Consider the following 24,375-nt stretch of genomic DNA (forward strand, 5'->3'; position numbering starts at 1 on the left):
TGCCCCCCGGGTTGGGGTCCCTCCGGCGGCCCCGGTTTTACCGCAACCCCCCAGTGAAAGCCGCAGCCGCCCCCGCCGCTTCCGTGCAGAGCGAGGGCTCGACAAGGGAGCGAGGCAGGCCGGCTATTCTCAACGCTACTGCTTTATTCAATAGTCGCTCGTCCTACACAAGTACAAACACAAGGTCCGAAAAGCTACAAAGTGATACAAAACCAAACCGAACTCTGTATAGCATTGACTGTACAACGAGTGGTGAGCTCTGCCTTTCCCCATGGGAATCCCAGTGAACCCAGCCACCACCGTGGCCTCCAGCCTCCCTCTCTGCCCTGCAGTTCCCTGGGGCTGACAGGAAACACATGCACCACTTCACTGGGGGTGTGTGTGCAGGCATTTTTACCAAAACCCTTTAAGAAAAGGTGAAAGAAGTCACTTAAGAGGGCAGCTACAAACCACTTCTTAGGATTTCCAGTTTCTTTTCTAAAGTATGATGTTCAGTGGGCTGGACCATTGTTTCTGTGGGGATCACCTGGTCAGAGGAGAGCTTAAGCTGCAGAACGAGCTTTAACTCTGCATAAACAAATCATCTGTTTGGGAACTGGGATAAAGCAACAACTTGGGTATTAAATCTCAGGCAGATCTGGACTCCAGTTGCTCTGGAGAATCCTGTGCTTGACACCTGGAGCTCAAGCTAAATGCCCCCATTACTCTACAGGGCTTCTGAGATAGCTCAAGATTTACATGCTCATCTGTACAGCGTGCTAAGCGCTTAGCAATCACCAAGCAGCAGCCTGCTAATTGGAGAAAGAGAGGCTGTAACATCTTCCCTTCCACATGTCTGGGAAAGACATTTTGCAGCCTCTAAAATCAAAGCCATTGTAAAATAATTTCAATCCAAATGCCAGAAAACTTAGAAGCCCCACAGCAACGGCTGTCTGGCCGGGAACTGTTGCTCTCTCCTCCTAGGCTGCCTTCACTGCCAGGACGATTTCTCTCTCTCTCTCACCCAGACCCATTATAAAAAAGGTGGAAAAAAAAAGGGTATGATATTTAGTCTGACAGGTTTTAAGTTAAAAAATCAGAAGCTGTCCAGTCTTTTTTGCTTTATCGTGAGGAGTTGGAGCTGGAGCGGCTGCGGTGGCGCCTTCGCCCGGGGGATCTGGATCGTGATCGCCGGCGAACGGGAGATCTGCGCCGAGGAGAGCGGGACCTGCAGGAGCAGCAGAAAGCATTCACTAGGAGACCAAGGCAACAGGTTCCAGTGCCACATCAGCTCACCTCCCAACTGCTCGAGAACAGTTCCCACCCTCTTCCCAACACACTGCAGTCAAAGAACTGCTGTGAACACAGCCAGCTTCAGAGAGGAACAAGGCAACTCAAACTGCACGGCAGGAACATTCCAGCTACCCTCCTCCCGCTTCAGGAAGCTGCAGGAATGTTCAATGTCCAGAGAACAGACAAAAATCTTTTGCCTTCTTGCTCAAGTACATTCATCCTTCTCTTCACCTCATTCTCTTTCACCCCAAAGGTCAGGTTTGGCTCCTGAAATAGTGACACTCAGAGAAAGGGTTTCTGCAGGTGCTTTCAAAGCCCAGGGGTAGCTCTTGGAGTAACTCTAAAGGAATCATTAAGCTTTGAGCTCTTCACTACTACAATCAATCTGTATGGTCACCAGTATGACAACAAGGTGCCAGGCAGAATGTTAAGAGAGCCCCAAAAGGAGAATAAAAGTTAGATTAGGGAAGAAAACTAATAAAGAGGAGACTTTTCCCAGACCACAGTGAAAGGCATGTCCAAAGGAGGCTCCCCAGGGCAGTGAACTCTTGGGCCACATTCACCACCAGTTCTCATTTTCAACCTTGCAGGTCAGATGCAGCTCAGCAATCAAGTGGCTCAAGGAGGAGATGCTTTCATCAGTGACAGGAGTTTAAGCAGATTTCCAAGATAAATGAGCCCAGCCAGATGCTGAGGAAGACTCCAGCAGACCTATCTAAGCATGTTCAAGCAGCCACAAGTCACACAATGGGCATCAGGTCACATCCTGGGGTCAGTGCCCTCTGCTCACCTGATGCAAGACTTTTGGTCATGTGCTCTTTTGCAGGAAGGAGAGGAAAGTACAAGGGGCTTCAAAAAGCAACTGGAGCAGGCTGCCAAAAATCATTCTGCCAGCCATCAGTCTGTTCCCACTTCCCCTCAAAGCATTGCTACAGAAAGCAGTCCTGGGAAGAGGCCAGGAAGCACCTGACAACTCCCAACAGATTGCACCCAGAGGGCAGACCAGAGAAGGCCAACTTGGCACTACAGAGTTAAGTACCATCCAAGCTCAACTGATGCCCCAAAGGTGTATCTGTCATTAGGAGAAGGCAGGCAAGTCCAACAGGATGAAACTGTCCCTGTGCTGAGTCTTTCAGCACTAACATGTTGTTGCACTGAGAAGGGAAGACAAGTGTCACAGCTCTCACCTTCTCCTCATGCGAGGGGGTGACCTGCGCCACATCGGTGGCGGCGGCAGCATCCTCCTGGGTGGGCTAAAGCGTCTCGGAGGTGGTCTAGGTCGTGGTGCCAGCACAGCTGTGGCAGTGATCTCCTGACCATCAATCTGGCCTTTTTAGGGAATCACAGAAACAGGAAGAAGTCAGCATTTCCCAATGCTACCAGCTACACTGCTGCAACTCACAGCTTTCTCACAAGCAACTGAAGCATGAAGCCTACAATGCTGTTCCCACCACCCACTCAGGGGTGGTGCTGGTGAAGGTCACACACATACCAAGCTCCCTCACCTAATACCCCACCAAACTGCAGCTCAGGTGTTAACCAGGGAAGATTTTCATAGCAACTTCAGGAATTTTATTCCTGTTTATTCTGGGGAAAAAAAAGCCCCCCACCAATTTTCAATAGTTCTGTGATGGTTTGGGGCTGTCCTGCACCACACCAAAGCCATTTGGGCTGAAAACAGATGGGAGTGTGGATCAGGTCACCAAAAGCTTCCCCATCGCCTCTAACTCATTTTCAGATCAAATTCATCTGCTCCAAAGTTTTTTCCAAGCACTGGATCCTTACCTCCATCCATGTGTTTCAAGGCCTTCTCAGCATCATCTGCATTCTCAAACTCCACGTAAGCATAGCCTTTGGAGAGGTGTGGGTTCAGCCTGTCGACTGGCATGTCGATCATCTTAATCTTTCCGTACGTGGAAAAGATTTCCATGATGTGATCCTGCAGAGAAAGAGCAAGGTTTAGGGATATGCATCACACTGACCACATCTGGCTGGCACAGAACAGTAAACCTAAGCTGTATGCAGCGCTAGGGTAGCTCTGAATCAATGCCACCATCAGGAGGAGAGTATTTCACTGGCCAGATGAGGAGAGGACGAGCACGCATTTCCCTGCTGTTGCCTAGGCAGCTCTTCCTGGACTGTTCCAAACCTTCAAATCTAGTAGCACTACTGCTGCACAGCAACACTGGCTACTAGAATAGAATAGAATTAACCAGGTTGGAAAAGACCTTTGAGATCATCGAGTCCATCCCAACACTATCTAATCCACTAAACCATGGCACCAAGCACCCCATCCAGTCTCTTCTTAAACACTTCCAGTGATGGGGACTCCATCACTTCCCTGGGCAGCACATTCCAATGGCCAAAAACTCTCTCTGTGAAGAACTTTCTCCTCACCTCCAGCCTAACCCCCCCCCCGGCACAGCTTGAGACTGTGTCCTCTTGTTCTGGTGCTGGTTGACTGGGAGGAGACCAACCCCTACCTGGCTACAACCTCTCCTCGGGTAGTTGTAGACAGCTTGAGAGCTTTAAGAGAGCCCCTCACACGTCCCTGCAGAAGACAGGCAAGCTGGCTGTGAGAGGGAAGCCTGCCCTTACCTTGGTCACGTTTCTAGTGAGCCTTCCAACGTGCACTTTTGTAGGCCTGGGTGATGGGCTTCGCCTCTTCCGTTCCTTCTCATCTCTCTTGGGTGGCTTGGACCTGATGTTGGTAACAGATGGTTATAGTTTTCAGGGAATGTGCAAGGCACACCCAGTCATTACCACACAACTGCAAGTCTCATTTTTCCTAGAGAGGGCATCTTTTTGTTAAGAAGTTACAGGTGAGGAAGTGGTGGGGTGGTGCTGGGGGTGCTCCGCTCAAACACCTCAGGACTTGCATTTGTCTTGTCTGCTTCTGCTTTACAGCTTCCTGCCATCTGAGAGGTTTTGTTTGTGTTGTTGGGGTTTTTTGACTTTTCAACTCTACTGCATGAAATTTAGAGAATGTTTCTGTAAGGTTGTTTGCCATAGCTAAAGAATTTCCCACTTCTTAAAACAAGCAAAAAAATAGCATCCTTCGCCCTTAATAACTAAAGAGGCAAAAGGAGGACATAAACCCTGAAGCACATCGAAGCCAGGCAAATCAATGAGTCCAATCACTTGTGTTTCTGCTCCTTCTGCTCATTAGAGACATTTTTTTAACTATGAGATTTCTGGATAAGTACACTAAAAATATTAGGGAGCTGCATATCTTTGTAGGTTTAAAAACTAAACAAGATAAGAAGAATGAGAGGGCACCTAATAAATGCATATAAATATCTGAGGGCTGGGTGTCAGGAAGGAAGGGACAACCTCTTCTCACTTGTGCACTGTGACAGCACAAGGGGCAATGGATCTGAACAACAGCACAGGGAGTTCCACCTCAACGTGAGGAAGAACTTCTTTACTGTAAGGGTCACAAAGCACTGGAACAGGCTCCCCAGAGAGATGTGGAGCCTCCTTCTCTGGAGACTTTCAAAACCTGTCTGGATGTGTTCCTGTGTGACCTGCTCTGGCAGGGGGGTTGGATCCAAAGATCTCCAGAGGTCCCTTCCAACCCCTAACATCCTGTGATCCTGGGAACTTTACTCTCATCTAGAGCACAAACAGTCCCATACTGTTGCTTAAGACCATCTCTACACAACACAGTATTTTACATCACTCCTTCACATGAAGTTTTTAAACTCTCCTTCCTACACATGTAAGCAAAAGGGCCATGCCCATTCAAACAGAATTCAGATTTCCAAGTTGTGGAGAAAGGAAATGGTCCTCACAAAATCTGTTCTGATCACAGTCTTGTCTGCTACATGAAATCAACCTGCCACCTGGTAATTCCTAGAAGGCAAGGGTCACTCACTTGGAGCGGGAGCGTCTCCTGTTGTCGTGTCTCCGTCGAGAGGGGCTTGGCGATCCAGAGGAGCTGCTGGAACTGGAACTGCGTGAGGTGCTGGAGCTCCCAGAGCGGCTTGAGGCAGAAGAGGAGCTAGACCCACTGCTGGAACCAGTGCTGGAACTGGACCCCGAACTGGAAGTTGAGCTGGAACGGGATCTGTTGGGGATGAAAGAGAAAAGAATGGCTGAAAAAATTATGGTAATTATGGAGAGAGCAACTGTGAGCTGGCAGAAGGAAAACTGATGCTGCACAGCTCACTGCACAGCCAAAGGGAATTCACACATGAAAACCAAACCCCTTAAGTCAGGCAGAACTGCACGGTGACAGACACAACACAAGCCTTCAACAGCATCCATGGCACAGGGAATGGAAGGTACCAGGAATCAAGCTGGTGTTTTCCAAGAAGCTGGAAAGGTAACTACCTGGTACTGCTGCTTCCACTGGAAGCGCTGCGCCTCTTGCGTGCCTTGTCTCGGCCACGATCCTTATCCCCGGATTCCTTTGTGGATGATTTGTCCTTGGAGCGGTCCTTTGATTTATCGTCAGACCTATCCTTGCGCTTGGTTGGTGAGGGAGCCCTTCCAGAACACACAGCAGAAGACACTGCTTATTAACATGGGAAAACACACACCCCCCAAAGCCCCACACCCAAAGAAAGAACAGAACACAGAACTTGGAACTTCAACTGCACCTCAAGGTCACCACAAGCGCAGGGTTAAAGCATGAGGCAGGTCTGGGCTTCCTAAAGAAAGGAGCAGGGAAGGCATTGTGCCCCTGTCCTCAGCACTGGTTAGGCCACACCTTGAGTCCTGTGGCCAGTTCTGGGCCCCTCAGTTTAAGAAGGACATTGAGACTCTTGAACATGTCCAGAGAAGGGCAACAAGGCTGGGGAGAGGCCTTGAGCACAGCCCTGTGAGGAGAGGCTGAGGGAGCTGGGGTTGTTCAGCCTGGAGAAGAAGAGGCTCAGGGGAGGCTTTGCTCTCTACAACTACCTGAAGGGAGGTTGCAGCCAGGTGGGGGTTGGTCTCCTCTCCCAGGCAAGCAGCACCAGAACAAGAGGACACAGTCTCAAGCTGTGCCAGGGGAGGTTTAGGCTGGAGGTGAGGAGAAAGTTCTTCCCAGAGAGAGTTGTTGGCCATTGGAATGTGCTGCCCAGGGAGGTGGTGGAGTCACCATCTCTGGAGGTGTTCAAGAGGGGACTGGATGTGGCACTTGGTGCCATGGTTTAGTAATCATGAGGTGATGGGTGACAGGTTGGACTTGATGATCTCTGAAGTCTTTTCCAGCCTTATTGGTTCTATGATTCTATATTTACATCACAGAGCAGTTTTGCAGAGGGCAGCTAGCTCCAAAGCAGAAATGGAGTTACCAGGATCGAAGGAGGACTCAAAGCAAGTAATCAAAACTCTGACAGTATGTAATCATCCTGCCTGAATCTCCTAGGCTCAACAAAGCTGGGGGTGTTACGGGTTGCCAGTGGGGGTGACAAAATGGACACATCCTTTCAGCGTGAATTTCTGGGTGTGAGAATTCCTGTACGCTGCATCCAAAGCTGCACCCAGTGGACCTCTCATCTCAAATCTGACTTCTAACTCCTTGATTCTGACAGTCAGTCCCTAATTGAGTGTAATCAACTCCAAACAACAGTGGTAAGACAAAAGGGTTCAGAAACAAGAAGATGACAGGCATAAACCACCATGCCTGCTTTGCAGCAGTGGCAGCACACAGGTAGCAAGAGAGTTCTAGAGAACTTTGCTTTCACAGCCTGTTACAGGCCAGCCTGTGCCAGCTCACCCTGCCATGATGTGCCCATGAAAAAGCTTGTGTTTAAAGTCACCATTATTTTGACATTCACAGGAGCACAAATGTCATTATCCAAGTAAAAATACTGCACCCAGAGGACAGCCTTTTCCTCTGCAAGATGTACGTGCAGCTCATGCCTCTTGCCAACAACCTTTGCTCCAGAGGAGTGAGCACTTGTTTTCTTCAGACCCTAACTGTCCCAGAGAGTAGAGATTTGTCAGCAAGCAAAGGTTGTTGAGAACAACCCCCCCACTGAATTATAGCTACTCTCATCCTCAACAAGCTGTTTCCAAAGCTCTTCCAAAGCCCTGAGAAGAACAAATTAAAGGGTCTTGTTTGACACACTGCAGCAACAGCAGATCCCACTTTAACTTCTTAGCAGGAGGTCTAAACTGGATTCTGACCTCACCTAGCTCCAGTCAGCTCCCTCTTTAGATCCAACACGAGACTGATTTAACACCCCACTATTTAACACTGTAATCCTGAGCACTAGTTGAATTTCAGACATTTCCCATGTCAGGGCTGCATCCGCCACACTGTACTCTGCAGTGTCTGAACACATTGTTGCATTGTGACTGTTCCACATGGATTGTTCAATGTCAGCCTCACAAGGCTGCCTCCAACACCTACAGCACTGGAAGCACGTGGTAATTTAATTGGTGTAACAGCCATCATCCATCACAAATGGAACACTCAGGAGATGGAAGAGCAGGCACAAGCTTATCTGAAGGGGCACTGAATATGCACAGCACTGCAAGACAGTAGAAACATCTCTGTTTTCAAGTGCAGGATGGCCAAAATCAGTTAACAAGGGTAAAAAAAACCACTTATCTAGCTCACTGCATCAAACAGCTTTGTTGCCTCTGGTGTCAGATTCTGGTTAGCAATTACTTTATTCTGCAGACTGCAATTAAGAGTTATGTTTGTGAAGAGACCACGTCCCAACAGCTGAATTCCTTTCCTCATTTTCAGCTTCAAGGTTTTCCCTAACAAAATGACTCCAAAAAGCAGCACAAATGAACATGAACAAACCCAGTTCCCTGCAGATCCAGGAGTCAAACACCACCCACACCTTTGTGCCTGGAGAACAGAAATCCACAGCACACCTGACACTGGCAGGGCTCGCTGGGAGAGGAAGCCTCTTCTCTACCACCAGTGGTGGCAAAAGGTAGCCAGTGGGCTGTTCCAAGGGTGCTGCAAAGCTGACTAAGAAAAGCAAACCTGGCCATGGTTTTCAGCTTTCTAACCAGCTGTAACGCCTCCAGAGCAAAGTGTGAGGGGGTCTGCAGATCAAAAACTGAAAGCAACTGCATGAGAACCAGCTGACTCACTTTGAAGAACAGAACAGACAGCTTCCTGGACTCACAAGACCAAAAACCACTTTCCTTTCCCATCTTTCTTCTAAATGTACTCTAGTCAGGCTGGCACTGTCTTTTCCTACACACCAACTTTTCTTGCATCTGTGGACTGTTGCAGTGATGATATTATCAGTTCAGCCATGCTGTTGTCATCTGATAGCTGGCTCTGTTTTTTTTTATCCCTGCTGGAAGGAAGAGCAAGAGCCCAGCTGAAAACAGCTTTGCTGTTCTCCAGCCCGCTGCTGCAGTCATGGGTCATACCTCAGTTAAACAGCTGCCACCCCACCAGCACTCCTCAGGACAGGCCCTCACCAGACAAATATTCACACATTCAGCAAGCTTCTTTATCATGGTGCAAGCAGCATTTAAGCAGCCTCCAAGTTAAGCAGTTTCTCTCCCTCAAAATGTATGCATCTCTCACAACACTTCAGCTGGGACCCTCAGCCTTAAGACACACAACCTGTGGGCACTTTCACTTATACAGACTCAGACACTGCCCAGCAGATGTGGAAAGAGTAAAACCACGTTCTTCACACCAGGGTGCATAACAACACATACCTAAGCCACGTGCTGCTTTCCTGCAACCAAAACAACTCTCACTTCTTAACGAGTCAATGCCTTTGCACCACGCACCCCAAGCCAGGAAGTCCAACAGCAATCTAGGATGGCGCTCTGAGGTGACCTAATTGTGGCCTTCCAGTATCTGAAGGGGGCCTACAGGAAGGCTGGGGAAGGACTTCTCGGGATCTCAGGTAGTGATAGGACTAGGGGGAATGGAATGAAGCTGGAGGTGGGGAGATTCAGGCTGGATGTGAGGAGGAAGTTCTTCCCCATGACAGTGGTGAAGCCCTGGAATGGGTTGTCCAGGGAGGTGGTTGGGGCCCTGTCCCTGGAGGTGTTTCAGACCAGGCTGGATGAGGCTCTGGGCAGCCTGATGTAGTGTGGGGTGTCCCTGCCCATGGCAGGGGGGTTGGAACTAGATGATCCTTGTGGTCCCTTCCAACCCTGACTGATACTATGATTTCACACGCACCTCTCTGCTTTAAAGAGTCGGACTGCACTCTTACAGAGCTGCAATTCCGTAGCAAAGGAAGCAAACGTAGCTCTCCCCGCACTTCCTGCACGCCCCAGACAAGCCCCTGAATGGCAATTTACTTCAGATCCTTATTTGCAAAAATGGAGAAAAGATTTCCCCGTGTGAGGAGAGGGTTCAGAGCTCGGGAGTCCTCTGCCACATGCGAGCAGCTGGCCCAAGCTAACCATAGCGAGCTGGGCCGGAGGGCCCCGAGTCTGCCAGCGCTGCTCCCCAGCCAAGGCGTACGTTACATCTCCAGGCGGACGGAGAGCTTGCTGCTGCTAAGCGCGCTGCCATACTACGGGCAAAGCCAAGGAGAGCGGACTGAGACACAGGGCACGAAAACCACAGAGCAGCAGAGTCCGTTCGGAGCACAGCCCGCACCCCAGGGCGCGCAACGCCCGCTGCCTCCGCTAGGCCTGGAGCCGCCGGCCCGCCCGACCCCGGGCCCGCCCAGCCTTCCTCCCGCCGCCTCGGCCGCGGGGAGCGCCGAGACCCCTGGCCCCGGCTCCTTCTCCAGGCCCCGACTCGCCCCAAGCCCCGGCCCGGCCCCGCCCCTGTCCGGCCTCCATCCCTACTTCCCCGCCCTCGGGCGCAGTAGGCCGCGGCGCTGAGGCCCCATCCCTGACCCTCGCCCCGCCATCTCCTCATCGGCGGCTCCAGCACTCTCCCCTCGGCACCCCAGTACGGCAATAGGGCCGGTCCGCGCCGCGGCCCGTTCGGATGGACGCGGATCCCCAGCGCCCCCAGCCCGCCCCTCCCAGGCCCCACTCACATCCTCGGCGCCCGCCACAACTGCGGCCACGGGCCCGACGCGCGCCACCGACGCAACGCAGGCGGGAAGGCGGCTGCGCCGCGCGCGCCGATGGCGTCACGCGCTGCGGAAGGAGGGGACAGGGCGGGAGGGGGTGGGGGGGTGGAGTGTGCGGTTAAAGGGACAGGGCAGGAGCGCGGCTGGCACTGGGGAGCGAGGCGGGGAGCAGGGGCGGCACCGGCGTCCGCAGGCACTGAGGAAGTGTCCGTGGAGAAGGGCGGGGGAAACGGATTAGTCAGGGTGTCCGTGGGGGGTGAGGAGGGGAACAGGTCTGTCGGGGTGTCCAGGGGAAGCCAACAGGCCTGGAGCAGGAGTGGGAAGACAGCCAGACACTGCCTCACTGCGGAGAGAGACATGAATTAGTCGCTGGAGAGCCCCAGTGCTAGCGGTCCCTGGCTGTGACAGTCAAAGGACACCGATGGGTAAGACAAGCGATGCAGCTGGAGAAGTCCACCAGAAGCATCCTTGGATCCCATTCCTCGTGTGAGCCTTACACGTGAGAAGCCTTCCTGGGAAGCAGGCGTGCTGGTCAGCTGGAGCATGACCACAGGCGGTTCTGCTACATTCCCAGCGTTGGAACCCTTGTGCCCCTCTGCGAAAGGAAGCCAGCTCCTAGAGGGGAGGCTTCCAAGCTGCACCAGGGGAGGTTCAGGCCGGGGATCAGGAAATGTTTCTTCACTGAAAGGGTTCTCAAACATTGGCATGGTCTGCCCAGGGCAGTGCTGGAGTCACCATCCCTAGGGGTATTTAAGCAGCGTGTGGACCTGGTGCTTAGGGACATGGTTTTGTGCTGACCCTTCAGTGCTGGGTTGAAGGTTAGACTGGATGAGCTTGGAGATCTCTTCCAACCAGATACGTTCTGTGAAGGAATGTTTAATAAAATGCCTGTTAGATAACAACTGCAGCCATGGCTGGAGAACGAGGAGTGATAAATTCAAACCTCTTCTTTACCACCATTAACCTGCAAGTCTGCAAGCTGCCTTGTGAAGGATGGCCAGTAGCACTGTCTGGATCAGGAAATGGCAACATGGGCTAAAGACTGCCTCACAAAGATAAGCCAGAGGTCCATGCCTGCCTTACTGGCTGGACCTATGGCTTTCAGCAGGCTGTACTGTTTAGTGACAGCCTTGTAGTGCTCAGGCCCAGTCCAACTACAGGTGGACCTGGTGACCTTGCTCCTCACGGTCCTGAGGTGAGACTGCTCTGAAAGAGTTAAGACTAGGGCTCCTCCCTCCCAGTACAAGTCTCCTCCTGGATGACCTTCCCGGCAGCCTCTGCTAGCTCTGCCCCAACCAAACAAAGAGGGCCGGAGGTTTTCAAACAGCAGCTTGCCTAAAAGTTGGCTTCTGCTGAGCTGTGCTGCGCTGGGAGCCTTGCTGGCCGCGGCCGCCGCAGGCTGCAGCAGCGGCAGCGAGGGGCACGATCGCCTTGAGGACCCCTGTAGGTGCGTGCGCTGCCCGGCTGGGGCTGGGGCTAGTGGAGGGAATCGAGAGGCACTTCCCGCAGTGTAATGAGGGTGAGAGCGGCGGGGAGGGGGATCAGGAGGTGGGTGTTAGAAAGCTCCATCAGCCCACAGCCGTCCGTGCTCGGCGGGCGCTGCTCTGGTGTCGTGGCGTGACCGCGCAGACCGGGGACGCGCTGGAACAGGGATGCGAGGGTCTGGTGTCAGATTCGATGTCTGAGCAGAGAGTGACGTTCCCCATCCGGAATGCTGTCCTTCAGCTTCTTGAACTCAGAAACCTACCTAGTAGTTTTCCAGCAGAGCTGCAGCCCCCAATGTCCTTCTTAGACTGCAGGGCCCCAAACCAAACCCAGTATTTGGTGCAAACAGGGCTTGCAGAGAACACACTGCATTGGGGATGCCAGGCTGAGGTGGGGTTAGCAGAGCAGGAGTGGTCTGTGCCTTCCACGAGCTGTCCCCAAGCCTGGGAAAGCAGGGTGATGGGAGCTCTGCAGGGAGCTGGGGAAGGTCCAGAGGGGATGAGCAGGCAAAGAAGGATGGAGCTGGGACCTGGGGATGGTACACCGTGAGCCACGTGTTCAGTGAAGAGGGAGCTGGGGGAGATGCCGCACAGTGTCAGCACATCTCCAAGGCACTCCCATCATCTTTCCTCCTGTGCAGAGGCTGGATGGAGGCTGCAGAAGCAGGCTGATGGCTTTTCTGGCACTTATGTAACCCTCGTGTTTCTGTCACTGGCTGCTCAGATAGCTACACTGATTTGCTTCTGCTCTAGTGTCCTCGGGTCGTGTCTTGAAACACTCTGGCAGGAGGGCAGAGTATCTTGCCAGGGCCTGAGCTCCCTGTACTGACAGCCACAGGAAGCTCAAGGTGGTGCTTTCCTTGTGGCATTGCCTGTTGAGTATTTCTGACCTTTTCCTCTTGCTCTGTGGTTGCAGTGCCTGCAGCCAGGGATGTCTTCCTATATCCACTGCCCCAGCTCTTACCTACAAGGTCCCTAATACAGGGCACGGGGTGGCCTTTAGATGTTAACAAATCTGGATCAAAGTACAACCAAGTACAGCCTACGTCTCTGGAGCTGATGTCTCCCTCTTCTACCATGGAATAAGTAAAACACAGAGGAGCACAGTTCCTGTGTTGAATTGTTTCCATTCATCCTGGGGCTTTGTGTAGCTGATACACAGTAGTGTCTGTGTCTCCTCAGGCAACAAAACACATTATTGTCCTTTTCAAGATCCACCTGCTGGAAGAGGGGCTGTGAAAAGGTTGCTGTATCCCATCTGCTTGGCAGTGACCAGTTGGGGTGGCTTCTGTTACACATTGTTCACCCAAAGTGTTTTGCTGCCTTATGGCAATTCTTGGAGGTTGTTTCTTTTGGGGAGGTGAAACCCAATAGTATGAGCATTAGGCAGCAGCTGCAGCACTGAGTGTCCAAGAAAGGGCTGCAGATGAGGGGAGCTGATAGGAAAATACCCTTCCACCAGAGCTGTGTGCATCCACACGTGTGTGCATGCACCTGGAGAGGGCTATCCCCACGCAGGTGTGAGTGTACAGCCACACAGAGACACAGCTCCGAGCACTGCCCATCCTGAGCTGGCCCTGCTCTGGTGCCTGCTGCAAGGGAAGAGGCTGGTCCCTGTGGGGTGTGACCTGGAGCAGACACATATTTGGGGGCCATAGCAGTGCAGCCCCCACCATGCCACCCAGACAAACAGTGAGTGTGACCACAGCCCTGTGTCACCATCCCCCGACTGACACCACCAGCCAAGGCTGTGTGTGTGGGGAGAAGGAGGAGGGAGCACGGGAGGTACAGGCTGTGCCTTCTTTACAGCTGATACAGAAATGATTTGGTTTGCTTCTCTCAAAGGTACAGGACAGTGTTGACTCCAGACCCAAAGGGCAGGCTCTGCAGCACCGAGTTTCCAGCTGTCAGCGTGGGCACCCCCAGTTCTCCTCCCCGAACCTTCCAGGCCACCAAGGAAAAGCAAGGCTCCAGCAGGGACCTGCCAGCCTCGTGCAATGAACTGTGTCTTGCCAGGATTTGTGCCAAGCTCCCTGGGATGCTGAGCTGCTGCTCGGGTCCTGGCCACTCCTGACCCTTCAACTGTGCTACTGGCAGTGCAGAATCCATGTCCGGTTTGGGACACTGGGCAGAGCCAGGCCTGGTACCATCCTCTGTGCCCTTGTCAGGCCAGGGGACCAGGCTGGCACCCTCACTCTGAGGGGACTCTGTGTGAGTGAGGGGCAGGTTTTGGCCTGTCTCTAGTTACCGTGGTGGGAAGAGCTGCACCTTCCTCCTCTCCCAGTGGGACGTGGGTCACCGCTGGGAGCTCGGGATGGTGCCGTGTGGGCACTCAGCTGTGGCCGGCACGCTGGCGGCAGAGCAGTAGCAGAGTGCGGGTTCCAGCACAGGGCTTGGCGCTGCCCGGGGAGGTGCCGGCAGCCCTGCGGCGGCCGCGCTCCGGGGATGTAGGTGCCAGGCGGGCAGCTGTGCCAGGAGGGATGGGCCGGCTGGACGACCGTGCCAAGAGGAGGATTGTGGAGCTGCGCAGGGCCGGGCTGAGCTTCCGCAAGATCAAGAAGGTGCTGGAGCTGGACGGCATCCGCGTGACGCCCCAGGCCGTCTACCTCTTCCTCAAGAGACGGAGCGTGGAGCCGGGGCCGGCGGCGGCTGGCCGGGACGGCGACCAGCCCTGGCCCCCGCTGCAGGGGCACGCACCTGAGCCACCCAAGGCAGCGCCTGGTGCGGGGCCCACGGGCAGCCAGCTGCCCTGCCCCGCTGCCAGCCAAGACACCAAGATGGGCATCCAGATCGTTAGTGTGGTCTCGCTCTGCCAGGATGGCAGGCAGCTCAGGGAGGCTCTGCCCCCTGGGAATGGTAAGGCCTGGCTCTCTGTGGTGGGTCATCACCGTGGCCACCTCCTGGCAGCACTGGGCTGGGGAAGGAGCCCCCTGTCTCCCACCAGGGAGTTCCCAAGGGTCTCCTTTTCAGGTGTTTCTCTCGCTGCCCCTTGCAGGCAATGATGACTCTACAGGCACCTCCTCAGCTCCAGGGAGCTGCCCCACTCCAGGGGGTCCAACCACTCCCCTGCAGCCCTTGCCCAGGCTGGTCCCACCCCCTGCCAAGAACCCAGCCCTGAAGGAGAAGATGGTGGACAGGATTGTGCCCTTGCAGAAAAAGGTAGGCTGCCAGGTAGCATGGCAGGAAGGGAGAGGCTGTCTGCTCGGGCCAGGAGCCAGTGTGGTGCTGCCTGCTGGGAGAGCCCTGCACAGCACCCTGGCACATGGAAACTGTGCAGATGGGGCAGGGTGACAGTCCCCACCTTGGTGCCAGTTGCTTCTAGAACTGGCTTCCAACCTGCAGGTCACAGGCCCTATGCTTAAAGCTTGGTGCCAGTGTCAGCTAAGGACATTCCTTAAGCCACCACAAGGCTACCAGCAGCTGAGTGGCCTGGTGCCACAGCTGTGGCACGTGAGGGTGGAGTGACCCAGTCACGATGGCTGCCTGCTGGGACATGTCCAGCTGCTGTAATTCCTAGCATGTGCACCTCTGCCTCACCATGCCCCAAGCCTGAGAGGACACAGCTGGTTCAATATTCCTTTTGGGTGAGAGGCTCCCCCAGGGTCCAAGCCAGCATGTGATCCCTCTCGGGCAGCAGATCAGCCTTTTGCCTCAGGGTGAAGTACAAGAAATGGGGGAATAGGAAGGAAAGCCCCAGAATTCATGGCCCTGCAGAGGGTAAGCACAGACCTGGCATCAGCACAGCTGCCATCCAGCAACACCCAGCACCGGGTGGCTGAGCACATGCTGGCAGCGTGCAGCTCGATGGGGAGTTCCTGTGAGCATGCCACAGGGGCTGGGTGGGGATGAAGGGCAGCTCAGAGCATGGTGGAGTCTAAAGGTCTGCAACAAGCTGATGGATTTTTCTCCTGCCTTGCAGCTAGGTGCAGAATAAATCTATTACTAAATGCTCTTGAAGGAGGAGCTGATAATGTTTCACCTTCTCTCCTGCCTCCCACTACTCCAGGTCAAAGACGTCGGCATTCAAACTGCCCTGCCCGACGCCACCAGTCCTGGAACTCAGAACTCTGCTTGTGGAGAGCCAGCACTGCCCCCTGCTCCCAGCTCCCAAGCCATTGCTGACCAGCTGGGTGCTGTACAGGCCGAGATCCGGAAGCTGAGCCAGGCCCTGCAGGCGGTGCTGGACAGGCAGTGCCGCCTGGAACGCCAGCAGGAGCAGCAGCAGCGGCTGCAGCAGGAGGTGCTGATGACGCTGCAGCAGCTCAGCTCCACCGTGAGCCACGGCGCTGTGCCGGCAAACCAGCCCTGTGTCCCCTTCAGCAGTATGGCTGAGCCCTCACCCACTGTGCCAAACTTCAGCCAGTTCAAGATGGAGCTCATCTGACCTCGAGCTAGCAGTGCTGCGCTGATGGCAGGAGGAAGCTGTGGAGAAGAACCACCTCACAGAGGCTGTGGCAGCTGCCTGATCATTATGTGAGGCACCCAGCAAAGAAGGTCACTGGTGCCTCCTGTTTTCAACCCTGTTGACTGAAAGGGGCTGCCTGGCATGAGAGGCAGGGTGATGGAAAGCTGAAGCCTCACTTCTGTGCTGCCCATCCTGGCTGAAGCCACAGCTGGCTGGTGGCCCATAGACTTCAGCAGCACAGGCAGGCTGCCTGCAAGTGGAAGGTGCAACTAAAAGAGACACAGCAGGGAGATGGGGCTCAAAGAAAATGAGAGGCTTCCTCTGATGAGGGTCAGTGCTGTGATGATACCCAAGGAATGCTTCATGCTCCCCCTCTGCAGAGCCTTTTCCAGTAAAAGTCTCTGTACCCTGTGGTTCAGAACAGTGTGGATCTCTTTCTCAATTTTACCCACCCCTCACCCCACCAGCCAGCAAGCTGGGTTTGCTCTTGGACACTGCCACCATGCTGCATGGGCTCAGACCCATGAGGTGAGACCACCATTCCACACAGAATGGTGCTGCTGGAGGCCTGGCATCAGCTTCTGCCCCATTAGGGATATACCACACTTGGTGTCTGAAATCATGTTTTACTGACCAAATTCCACCTAGGTCATGCTCCTCACCCCAAGTTCTCCCCAGGGTTTTGTTCTGGTGCTGGCTGCCTGGGAGAAGACTCCACAACCTCTCTGGGCAGCTTGCTCCAGGGCTCCAGCACCCTCACTGTGAAGAATTTTCTCCTCATGGTCAGGTGGAACCTCCTGGGTTCCAGTCTGTCTCCATTAATCCTTGTCCTGTCACGGGGCACCACCCAAAAGAGCCTGGCACCTTCATGCAGTCACAGGGACTGCTGGACAGTGCTGCTCAGGCTGAGGGATGCTCCAGCAGCTGCTCCATGGTGTCACCTCACTCACAAATCCATACTGCCTTCATGTACAGGGAGATACACCAGGAAAAACGCCTTCTAGGAGGGGTTATGGCTCTTGGGGACAGTAGGATTGTGTCCCTCTTGTTCCCAGATGTTGTCAGTCCCAGAGCACAAGATCAGACTGTGCAGCCTTCACTTTAAGACCACTCTGCAGGAGAAGACAGAGGAGATCAAAGCCAGCTATGAGTGCATCTGCAAGGCTTCCCTAGAGCTGAAAAGCAGCAAGAAGCTGGCTAAGATCCTGGAGGTCAGAAGAGTCCTTCCTTCTGCTAACAGCCACCGGGGGTCCCCAGTGTCCACGGGAGAACCTGCAAAGGACCAGCAGCTTGAGGGAAGCTCACAGGGAGCTGAATGAAGCTCCAGCACCATAGCTGTGCCCTGTGGGGATCCCGGCATGGGGACGATGCAGTGGGGCAGATGGCCACACACATACCTACAGGGGGGCAGGGCTGCAGGAGCCAGAAAGCCACCCAGGAGCACAGCAGAGCCCACTGAGGTTGTCCTGCAGCTGTGGTGGGGCTGGAGGATGAGCAGAGTAAGGTTTTATTAGGAATGCTCTGAGCAACAGAAGTGACCTGGCACAAAAATGACAAAACCCACAGAAGGCATTGTGGACCCTCAAAGGTCATCGTGTCCAACAGTGCAGTGAGCAGGGACATCTACAACTACATCAGGTTGCTCAGGGCTCAATCAAGTTTGATCTTGAACGTGTCTAGGGCTGGAGCCTCAACCACATCCCTGGGCAGCCTGTGCCAGTATTTCCAAGGGCATTTTCCCACCACACTGTAGAAAGAAGGAAGGTTTTGTGCCACTGCTCCTACCACTGTTATTGGTAGGTCTCAGTGACCCAAAAGCAGGTACAAAAGAAGATGGGAGATGGGACAGGGTGAGGCTGGAGGTCACTGACCACCACTGGGCCTTTACTTTGCAGTTGGTGCTATTGATGGGAAACTACCTGACCAATGGGCAGCCCAAGACCAGCAAAACAGCTGGCTTCAAAATCATTTTCCTCACTGAGGTAAGACACAGCACACTTGGTCCTGTGCAGGAGACCTGTGCTTGGTCCATCGTGCCTGTCCTCATCAAGGCTCCTGGTGCAGCAGCTCCCAGATCTGGGACCGGTGGGAGGGAAGGGATCAAGGTGCAGAGCTGACCAGATTGGTTCTAACCATAGCCTGGTGCTTCAGCATGCTGGGGCCCAAGCCCCAGTCCTTCTGGCTGTGGGGTGGGAGAAAATGAAGGTCTTTTGGATCTGTGGGACTCCTGAGAGGCAACAGGCACAAACTGGAACCATCAGGTTTTGTTTGAACTTAAGGAGAAATTGTTTTTCACTTTGAAGGTGGTGGGGCCCAGGAGCAGGCTGCCCAGAGAGGTTGTGGAGTCTCCTCTGGAGAGCTTCTAAACCCACCTGGCCATTGTGATCCTGGGCAAGCTGCTGTGGGTGCCCTGCTTTAGCAGGGGGGTTGGACTGGATGATCTCCAGAGGTCCCTTCCAACCCCAACCATGCTGGGATTCCCAAGGTCAGAGCTATCTTGTAACTGCCAAAGAGGGAAGTGCCAGGAGCTGGTCTGCTGCACCCAGCCTTACCTCCTGCCATCCCTGGCCTCACCAGCAGCATCCCCAGCATGGGTGCCAGCATCACTGCTGCCTGCAGTCACGTAAGGTGCAGAGGGTGCAGCAGCTCCCATCTCAGGGCTTCTCTGCCTGGGCTTCAGGTAGGTTGTGCATGGCTTCACTGCCTGCACCAGTAGCAGAGGAGCTGGGGTTGTCACCACTCCAGTGGTGTTGGTGCTGTTACAGCTGGCTGGCTGCCCATGGAGCATGGGCTGCATCCTCCTTGCCCTGTTTTGTGTGGGAAGTTCCCTTGGGAATTTGTGCTGTGGTGGATAAACACAGGAGAAAGTTCAGGCCTGGAGCTGTAAATTTCCATTTGAGGAAGGTCTGCACATGTAACTTTCCTAGCTGGACTTTGGCTTTCTGCTCCTGTTGTCCAAACTCCTGCCACTTTACACCCAATGGCAGACCATGTGCCACCCAGGGCTGCCCAGCTTTGCTCTTGTGCACAGAGGAGGAGGCTGAGGGGAGACCTCATTGCTCTCTACAACTCCCTGAAAGGAGGTTGCAGTGAGATGAAGGTTGGTCTCTTCTCCCTGGTATCAGGTGATAGAAGGAGAGGAAATGGCCTGAAATTGTGCCAGGAGAGGGTTAGGTTGGAGATTAGGAACAATTTGTTTGCTGCAGAGTGGTCAGGGGTTGGAACAGGCTGCCCAGGGAGATGGTAGAGTCCCCATCCTTGGAGGTACTCAAGAAATGTGTGGCCATGGCATTTGGGGACATGGCTTAGTGGCCATGGTGGTGTTGGGTTGATGGTTGGACTGGAGCATCTTAGAGGTCTCTTCCAACCTTCACAATTCCTGGTGTCCCTGTGGGACAATCCCTGCCTCACTAGGAGCAGGGCTGCCTGCTGGACACCAGCAGCACATTCCTCAAATAGTGTGGATGTTTTTTTTTCTGCAGCCTTCAGAAGCAAACATTTGGTGAGTGTCTGAGCCAGGCAATTGTTTCCCTCTGAAAAGAAATCCTTGGCTGAGGCTGAGTTTATGTCCCCAGAGAGATTTATCTGCCTTTACACCACCAGCAGATAGAAAGGGGCCAGCTCGGTATCAGATTTCCTGGTTGTAGTTTAGCTTGTTTACAGCCTCCTGCTCAATCACCAAGGCCTCCCTGGAGGAAGGCCCTCGCTGGGCACGTGCAGCTAAACTGCTCCAACCACTCCTGATGCTCCTTTAGGGATCTCAAGCTGCCCAGTGTGGCTGTCACACCTTCCACTGCCTGGTCCAGCACAGCCTGGGCTGCAGCCCGTGAAGGGTGGAGGTGAAGAGGATGAGGCTGGGCTCTTTTGGTGGTGGTCAGTGACAGGACAATGGGCACAAACTGGAACCCAGGAGGTTTCTCTTGAACTTAAGGAGAAAATTATTTGGTGTGAGGGTGCTGGAGCCCAGGAGCAGGCTGCCCAGAGAGGTTGTGGAGTCTCCTCTGGAGAGCTTCTAAACCCCACCTGGCCATTGTGATTCTGGGCAAGCTGCTGTGGGTGCCCCTCCTTTAGCAGAGGGGTTGGACTGGATGATCTCCAGAGGTCCCTTCCAACCCCAACCATGCTGGGATTCCCAAGGTCAGAGCTATCTTGTTAGTACCAAAGAGGGAAGTGTCAGGAGCTGGTCTGCTGCACCCAGCCTTACCTCCTGCCATCCCTGGCCTCACCAGCAGCATCCCCAGCATGGGTGCCAGCATCACTGCTGCCTGCAGTCACGTAAGGTGCAGAGGGTGCAGCAGCTCCCATCTCAGGGCTTCACAGGTAGGTTGTGCATGGCTTCACTGCCTGCAGTCAAAGCCATCCTGATGCATTCTATAATTCCATGAACTACCAAGGAAATGATGTCCTGGAGCCTCCCTTGCAGCAGGGTGCACATCCAGCAGCATTCCACACCCACACTTATATTAGGAGGGCTTCCTGTAGAATCAGCTCACTGCTGGACACTCTCAGCCTCATGCCATGCCGTGTCAGCCTGCACCTTGGGATCATCCTCACAGGAAAGCTTGTCTTTGGAGCCTGGATGATGGGATCATCTTCACAGGAAAGCTTCTCCCTGGAAAGGAAATAACATCTCTGGCAGCAGCCATGCCGTGGCTCTGGCTCCATGCTGTGCTGCTTCCATCCCCTGAGAGATGGGGAAATGGTGACCCTGAAGATCCCAGGCTACATTCCAAACCTCAGGTTATTTATGGATTTCTGCTCTTTCCTGCAAGAACTGAGGGGGAAACACCTCCAAAGGGAAATGAGCAGCTTTAGTAAAGTCATTATTTTGTAGAATCACAAATGGTTTGGGTTGGAAGGGACCTTAAAGATCATCCAGTTACAAGCCCCCTGCCACAGGCAGGGACACCTCCCACCAGCCCAGGTTGCTCAAGGCCTCATCCAATCCAGCCTTGAACACCTTCATGGGGAAGGGGCATCCACAACCTCCCTGGGCAACCTGTTCCAGTGTCTCCCCACCCTCACTGTCAAGAATTTCTTCCTTATCTCCAGCCTAAACCTCCCTCTTCCAGCTCACAGCCATTGTCTCTTGTCCTGTCACTACAAGCCCTTATAATTGTGAGGATAAATGGCAGCTCCCCAAGGTGGAGTTGCAGGGATGAAATGGTTCCAGCCTGGCATCTTCAAGCCACATCTGAACCTTCCCTCTGAGGATCTTTACAATAGTTAGAAGGGCCATGACCCCTCATTATTTTCCAGGTGCCATGAAAGATGCCAAAGAGACAAGCAGAGGCCTCAGGCTGAAAGGGCTGGAAGACAGGAAAAGGTGTCCTAGAATGGGAGGCAGCACAAGGCACCTGGGTGCTGAATATGAAGCCTTCAAGGATCCACCTTGTCCTAAGAGAATTTAGGGAAATCTGGGGTTTCCAGATCCTAGCAGATCAAACCAAAGCATCTCCAGGCACAAGATTCAATGGCCTTCAGCTGTGTTCAGCAGAACTGGGAGCTGAGTGTGAAACAATGGAATAAAACACAGCCATGAAGGGTTCCTCTGCTTTCTGCTTTCTGGGGTGGATTGGTTTTTTACTGAACTCTTTAACTCACCTCCTCTGTCAGTCCAGAAAACTCCGAAGAGAAGGTCAGAGCTCAGCTTCTGCTCCCAGCAGCTGAGCTTCCCCAAGGCTTTGGTGAGAGCAGTGCAGTTCACTGCAGCTTTAAACAACTGCTGAGAGACCAAAGCTGCACCTGAGGTGCTGCTCATGCCTGGGCAGGATGTGGCACCAGCGTTCCCCAAGGGCTGCCCTGCTTTGGCCAAGACTTTCACCCACGTGCTGAGAACTCAGCAGTAAAAGGTGTCCTCAGGGGATCCCAGATAGTAACACTTGTGCTGCGACATGGATTGGGTTTATCAGAGAATCAGAGAATGCTTTAGGTGGGAAGGGACCTTTGAAGGTCACCCAGTGCAACCCTGCTGCAGTCAGTAGGGACATCTGTAACCAGAGCACGTTGCTCAGAGCCCCAAAGAACCTGATCTTGAGCACAGTGTCCATGTGTGAGCACCTGCCCAGGTGCTGAGACCTGGGGCTTCTTGATTGTTCTGCCCTGGGGTCTGTGCATCCCAGTTTCAGAGGTGTGTGAGCTGCCTCCTGCCATGGTCTCTTGCTGTGCTGGAGGCTGCCTCCTCAGCATCATGCTCTCTTGGCTGCAGGTGTTTGTCAGCTTTTTCAGACAAATGATGCTGAACATGATGAACCTCTGTGATTCCCAGAGAGGTTGTGGAGCCTTCTTCTCTGGAGTCTTTCAAGACCCATCTGGATGTGTTCCCGTGTGACCTGCCCTAGGTGACCCAGCTTTGGCAGGGGGGTTGGACTCAATGATTTCAGCAGGTCCTTTCCCACCCCTACCATTCTATGAGTCTGTGATTCCTTGATTCTGTGACCCTCCAGCCTGGTCCCAGCAGGAGTCTCAACTCCGGGCTTAACCCACAGGCTCAGCGACGAGCTCTGAAGCCCAGCCCAGCGGTTAACCCTGCTCTTTGTATGGCTTAGGCAGAAACTGGGAGCCAGGACTAGCTGTCAGCTCCCCTCTGCGTCACGGGCTGTCAGAGGCCATCGGCACGGATGGGTTTGATTGTTCCTTGTCCCTTCTCTAGCTGTGCAGATTGCTTAAGGGACTGGCACTCTGTGGAGTTTGACCCCTGAGCCCTGATAGTGACAATAACGTTCTTCTCACCAGAGCCACGGGAGACCCAAAGATTAACCGCGGGCAATTAGTTTAACTTTGACTATAAATATTCCTTCTCGTTCCGTGTGACACCGGTAACAGCCCCGCTGGCAAAGCCCCGTTCTCTGGCAATATTTAAGCTGCCTGTCAGTTGGCAGAGGCTTGGTGGTGCCCGGCGCGGGGAGCAGAATGAGACCCAGCTGAGCGCAGTAAGTTCCCGTTCAAGCTTCTGGCTGGAGCTGGGGGGAGCTCTGGTGGGCTCGGGGCTGGGGGCTGCCGCCGGGCCGTGTGCTGGCACGGTCGGGTGGAGGTGTTTGCAGCAGGTGGGTGGACCTGGGGATGCTTTCAAACCCTCCTTCCCGGGGAGGCATTGAGAGCGGTGCGGTGCCGAGGGGTTGCTGGAGCCCCACGTGGGCTGCGTCCCTGCCGGCGCCGTTGATAAAGGGCTGGCTTCAGAGGCTGCATTTCAATGCCTCGGGTGTTCCTGCTCACAATCTCTGGCCAGGAAAGCGCTGCCACCCGTGCCAGGAGCCGGGGGGGAGCGGGATGTGAGCTGAATCCACAACGCGGGCAAAATTTCCACTGGGCAGTGGCAGGGCTGGGATGTGAGAAGGATTTTACAAGGGCTTGCAGTGGCAGGACGAGGGGCAATGGCTTTGAGCTGGGATGAGGGGAGATTGAGACTGGAGACGAGCAAGAAATTCTTTAGAGGGAGGGTGGTGAGATACTGGAACAGGTTGCCCAGGGAGGTCATGGATGATCCGTCCCGGGAGCTGTTCAAGGCCAGGCTGGATGAGGCCTTGAGCAACCTGGGCTAATGGGAGGTGTCCCTGGCCAAGGCAGGGGGTTGGAACTGGATGAGCTTTCTGGTCCCTTGCAATCCAAGCCATTCTGTGAGGCTATGAAGTCAGAGCAGCTGTGTCTAATGCTCTCTGCCCACTCCTGATTCCTGGAGCTGCACGAGGGGCTCCAACCAAGCACCTGCTCCCAGCTCTGGGAATTTCCCCTGGAGCACATCCCACATTTCCTTTGTATCCTGATGGGCACCACAAATCCCTGCAAAGCTCTGCCCCAGACCCCCAGACCCAGCACTCCTTTGTATGTGGCTGAAGCTGACATGAGACTGAGCCCATGGAGCTCACAGGACTGGTTGAGCTGTGCACCCACCATGGACCTGGAGATGGGAAATGTCTTGGAGTGAGAAGAAACAGCAATGTCAGAGCTGTGAAAGGGAAAGCAGGAGGTGAGAGTGGGATTAGCAGCTTCCCAAGGGTGATGTCCCAGTGCCAATCTTTCCTCTCCTAGTTAGCATAAAAACTCAGCAACAGTGCAGACACTTTGCCTTGTGAAGAGGTACAAGAGCGCTGACCCCACCAGCACTGACCTGTGGCCCTCCAAGGCAGAAGGTCCCAAGGAATTAGGGGCTTTATGAGGCATAGAAAGGCCTCTACCAAGGTGCTGCAAGCCCCCAGTCCCAGCTTGCTGCTGTCACTGCTGCCACTCAGCCTGAAGATGGTTCAGTCCCATCTCT

At 54.0% G+C, this 24,375-nt stretch overlaps 2 protein-coding genes across 3 annotated transcripts; one reads left to right on the plus strand and one right to left on the minus strand.

Annotated features, from left to right (window-relative positions):
* Nucleotides 1–124: 124 nt before the first annotated feature.
* Nucleotides 125–10,266, minus strand: RNPS1 (RNA binding protein with serine rich domain 1). Its single transcript, XM_068147015.1, has 7 exons — nucleotides 10,197–10,266; nucleotides 5,608–5,763; nucleotides 5,150–5,341; nucleotides 3,871–3,973; nucleotides 3,058–3,211; nucleotides 2,460–2,601; nucleotides 125–1,207 (listed from the first exon to the last, which is right to left on the minus strand). Coding segments are annotated over exons 1-7 (855 nt in total). The 5' UTR covers nucleotides 10,199–10,266; the 3' UTR covers nucleotides 125–1,101.
* A 250-nt stretch (nucleotides 10,267–10,516) lies between these two features.
* LOC137445369 (uncharacterized) lies at nucleotides 10,517–16,542 on the plus strand. Of its 2 annotated transcripts, none has more exons than XM_068147017.1 (4): nucleotides 10,517–10,657; nucleotides 13,562–14,572; nucleotides 14,712–14,875; nucleotides 15,723–16,542. In XM_068147017.1, exons 2-4 carry the CDS (start codon nucleotides 14,197–14,199, stop codon nucleotides 16,098–16,100), a joined length of 918 nt encoding a protein of 305 aa, XP_068003118.1. In that variant the 5' UTR covers nucleotides 10,517–10,657; nucleotides 13,562–14,196; the 3' UTR covers nucleotides 16,101–16,542. The 2 variants fall into 2 exon arrangements, with proteins under 2 accessions (XP_068003118.1, XP_068003117.1); XM_068147016.1 differs by lacking the exon at nucleotides 10,517–10,657 and adding an exon at nucleotides 11,497–11,679.
* Nucleotides 16,543–24,375: the final 7,833 nt, after the last annotated feature.

The sequence above is a fragment of the Melanerpes formicivorus genome, unplaced genomic scaffold (genome assembly GCF_026170545.1).
Source record: "Melanerpes formicivorus ecotype bairdi unplaced genomic scaffold, bMelFor1.0.p_v2 SCAF_14, whole genome shotgun sequence".
Classification (NCBI taxonomy): domain Eukaryota; kingdom Metazoa; phylum Chordata; class Aves; order Piciformes; family Picidae; genus Melanerpes; species Melanerpes formicivorus.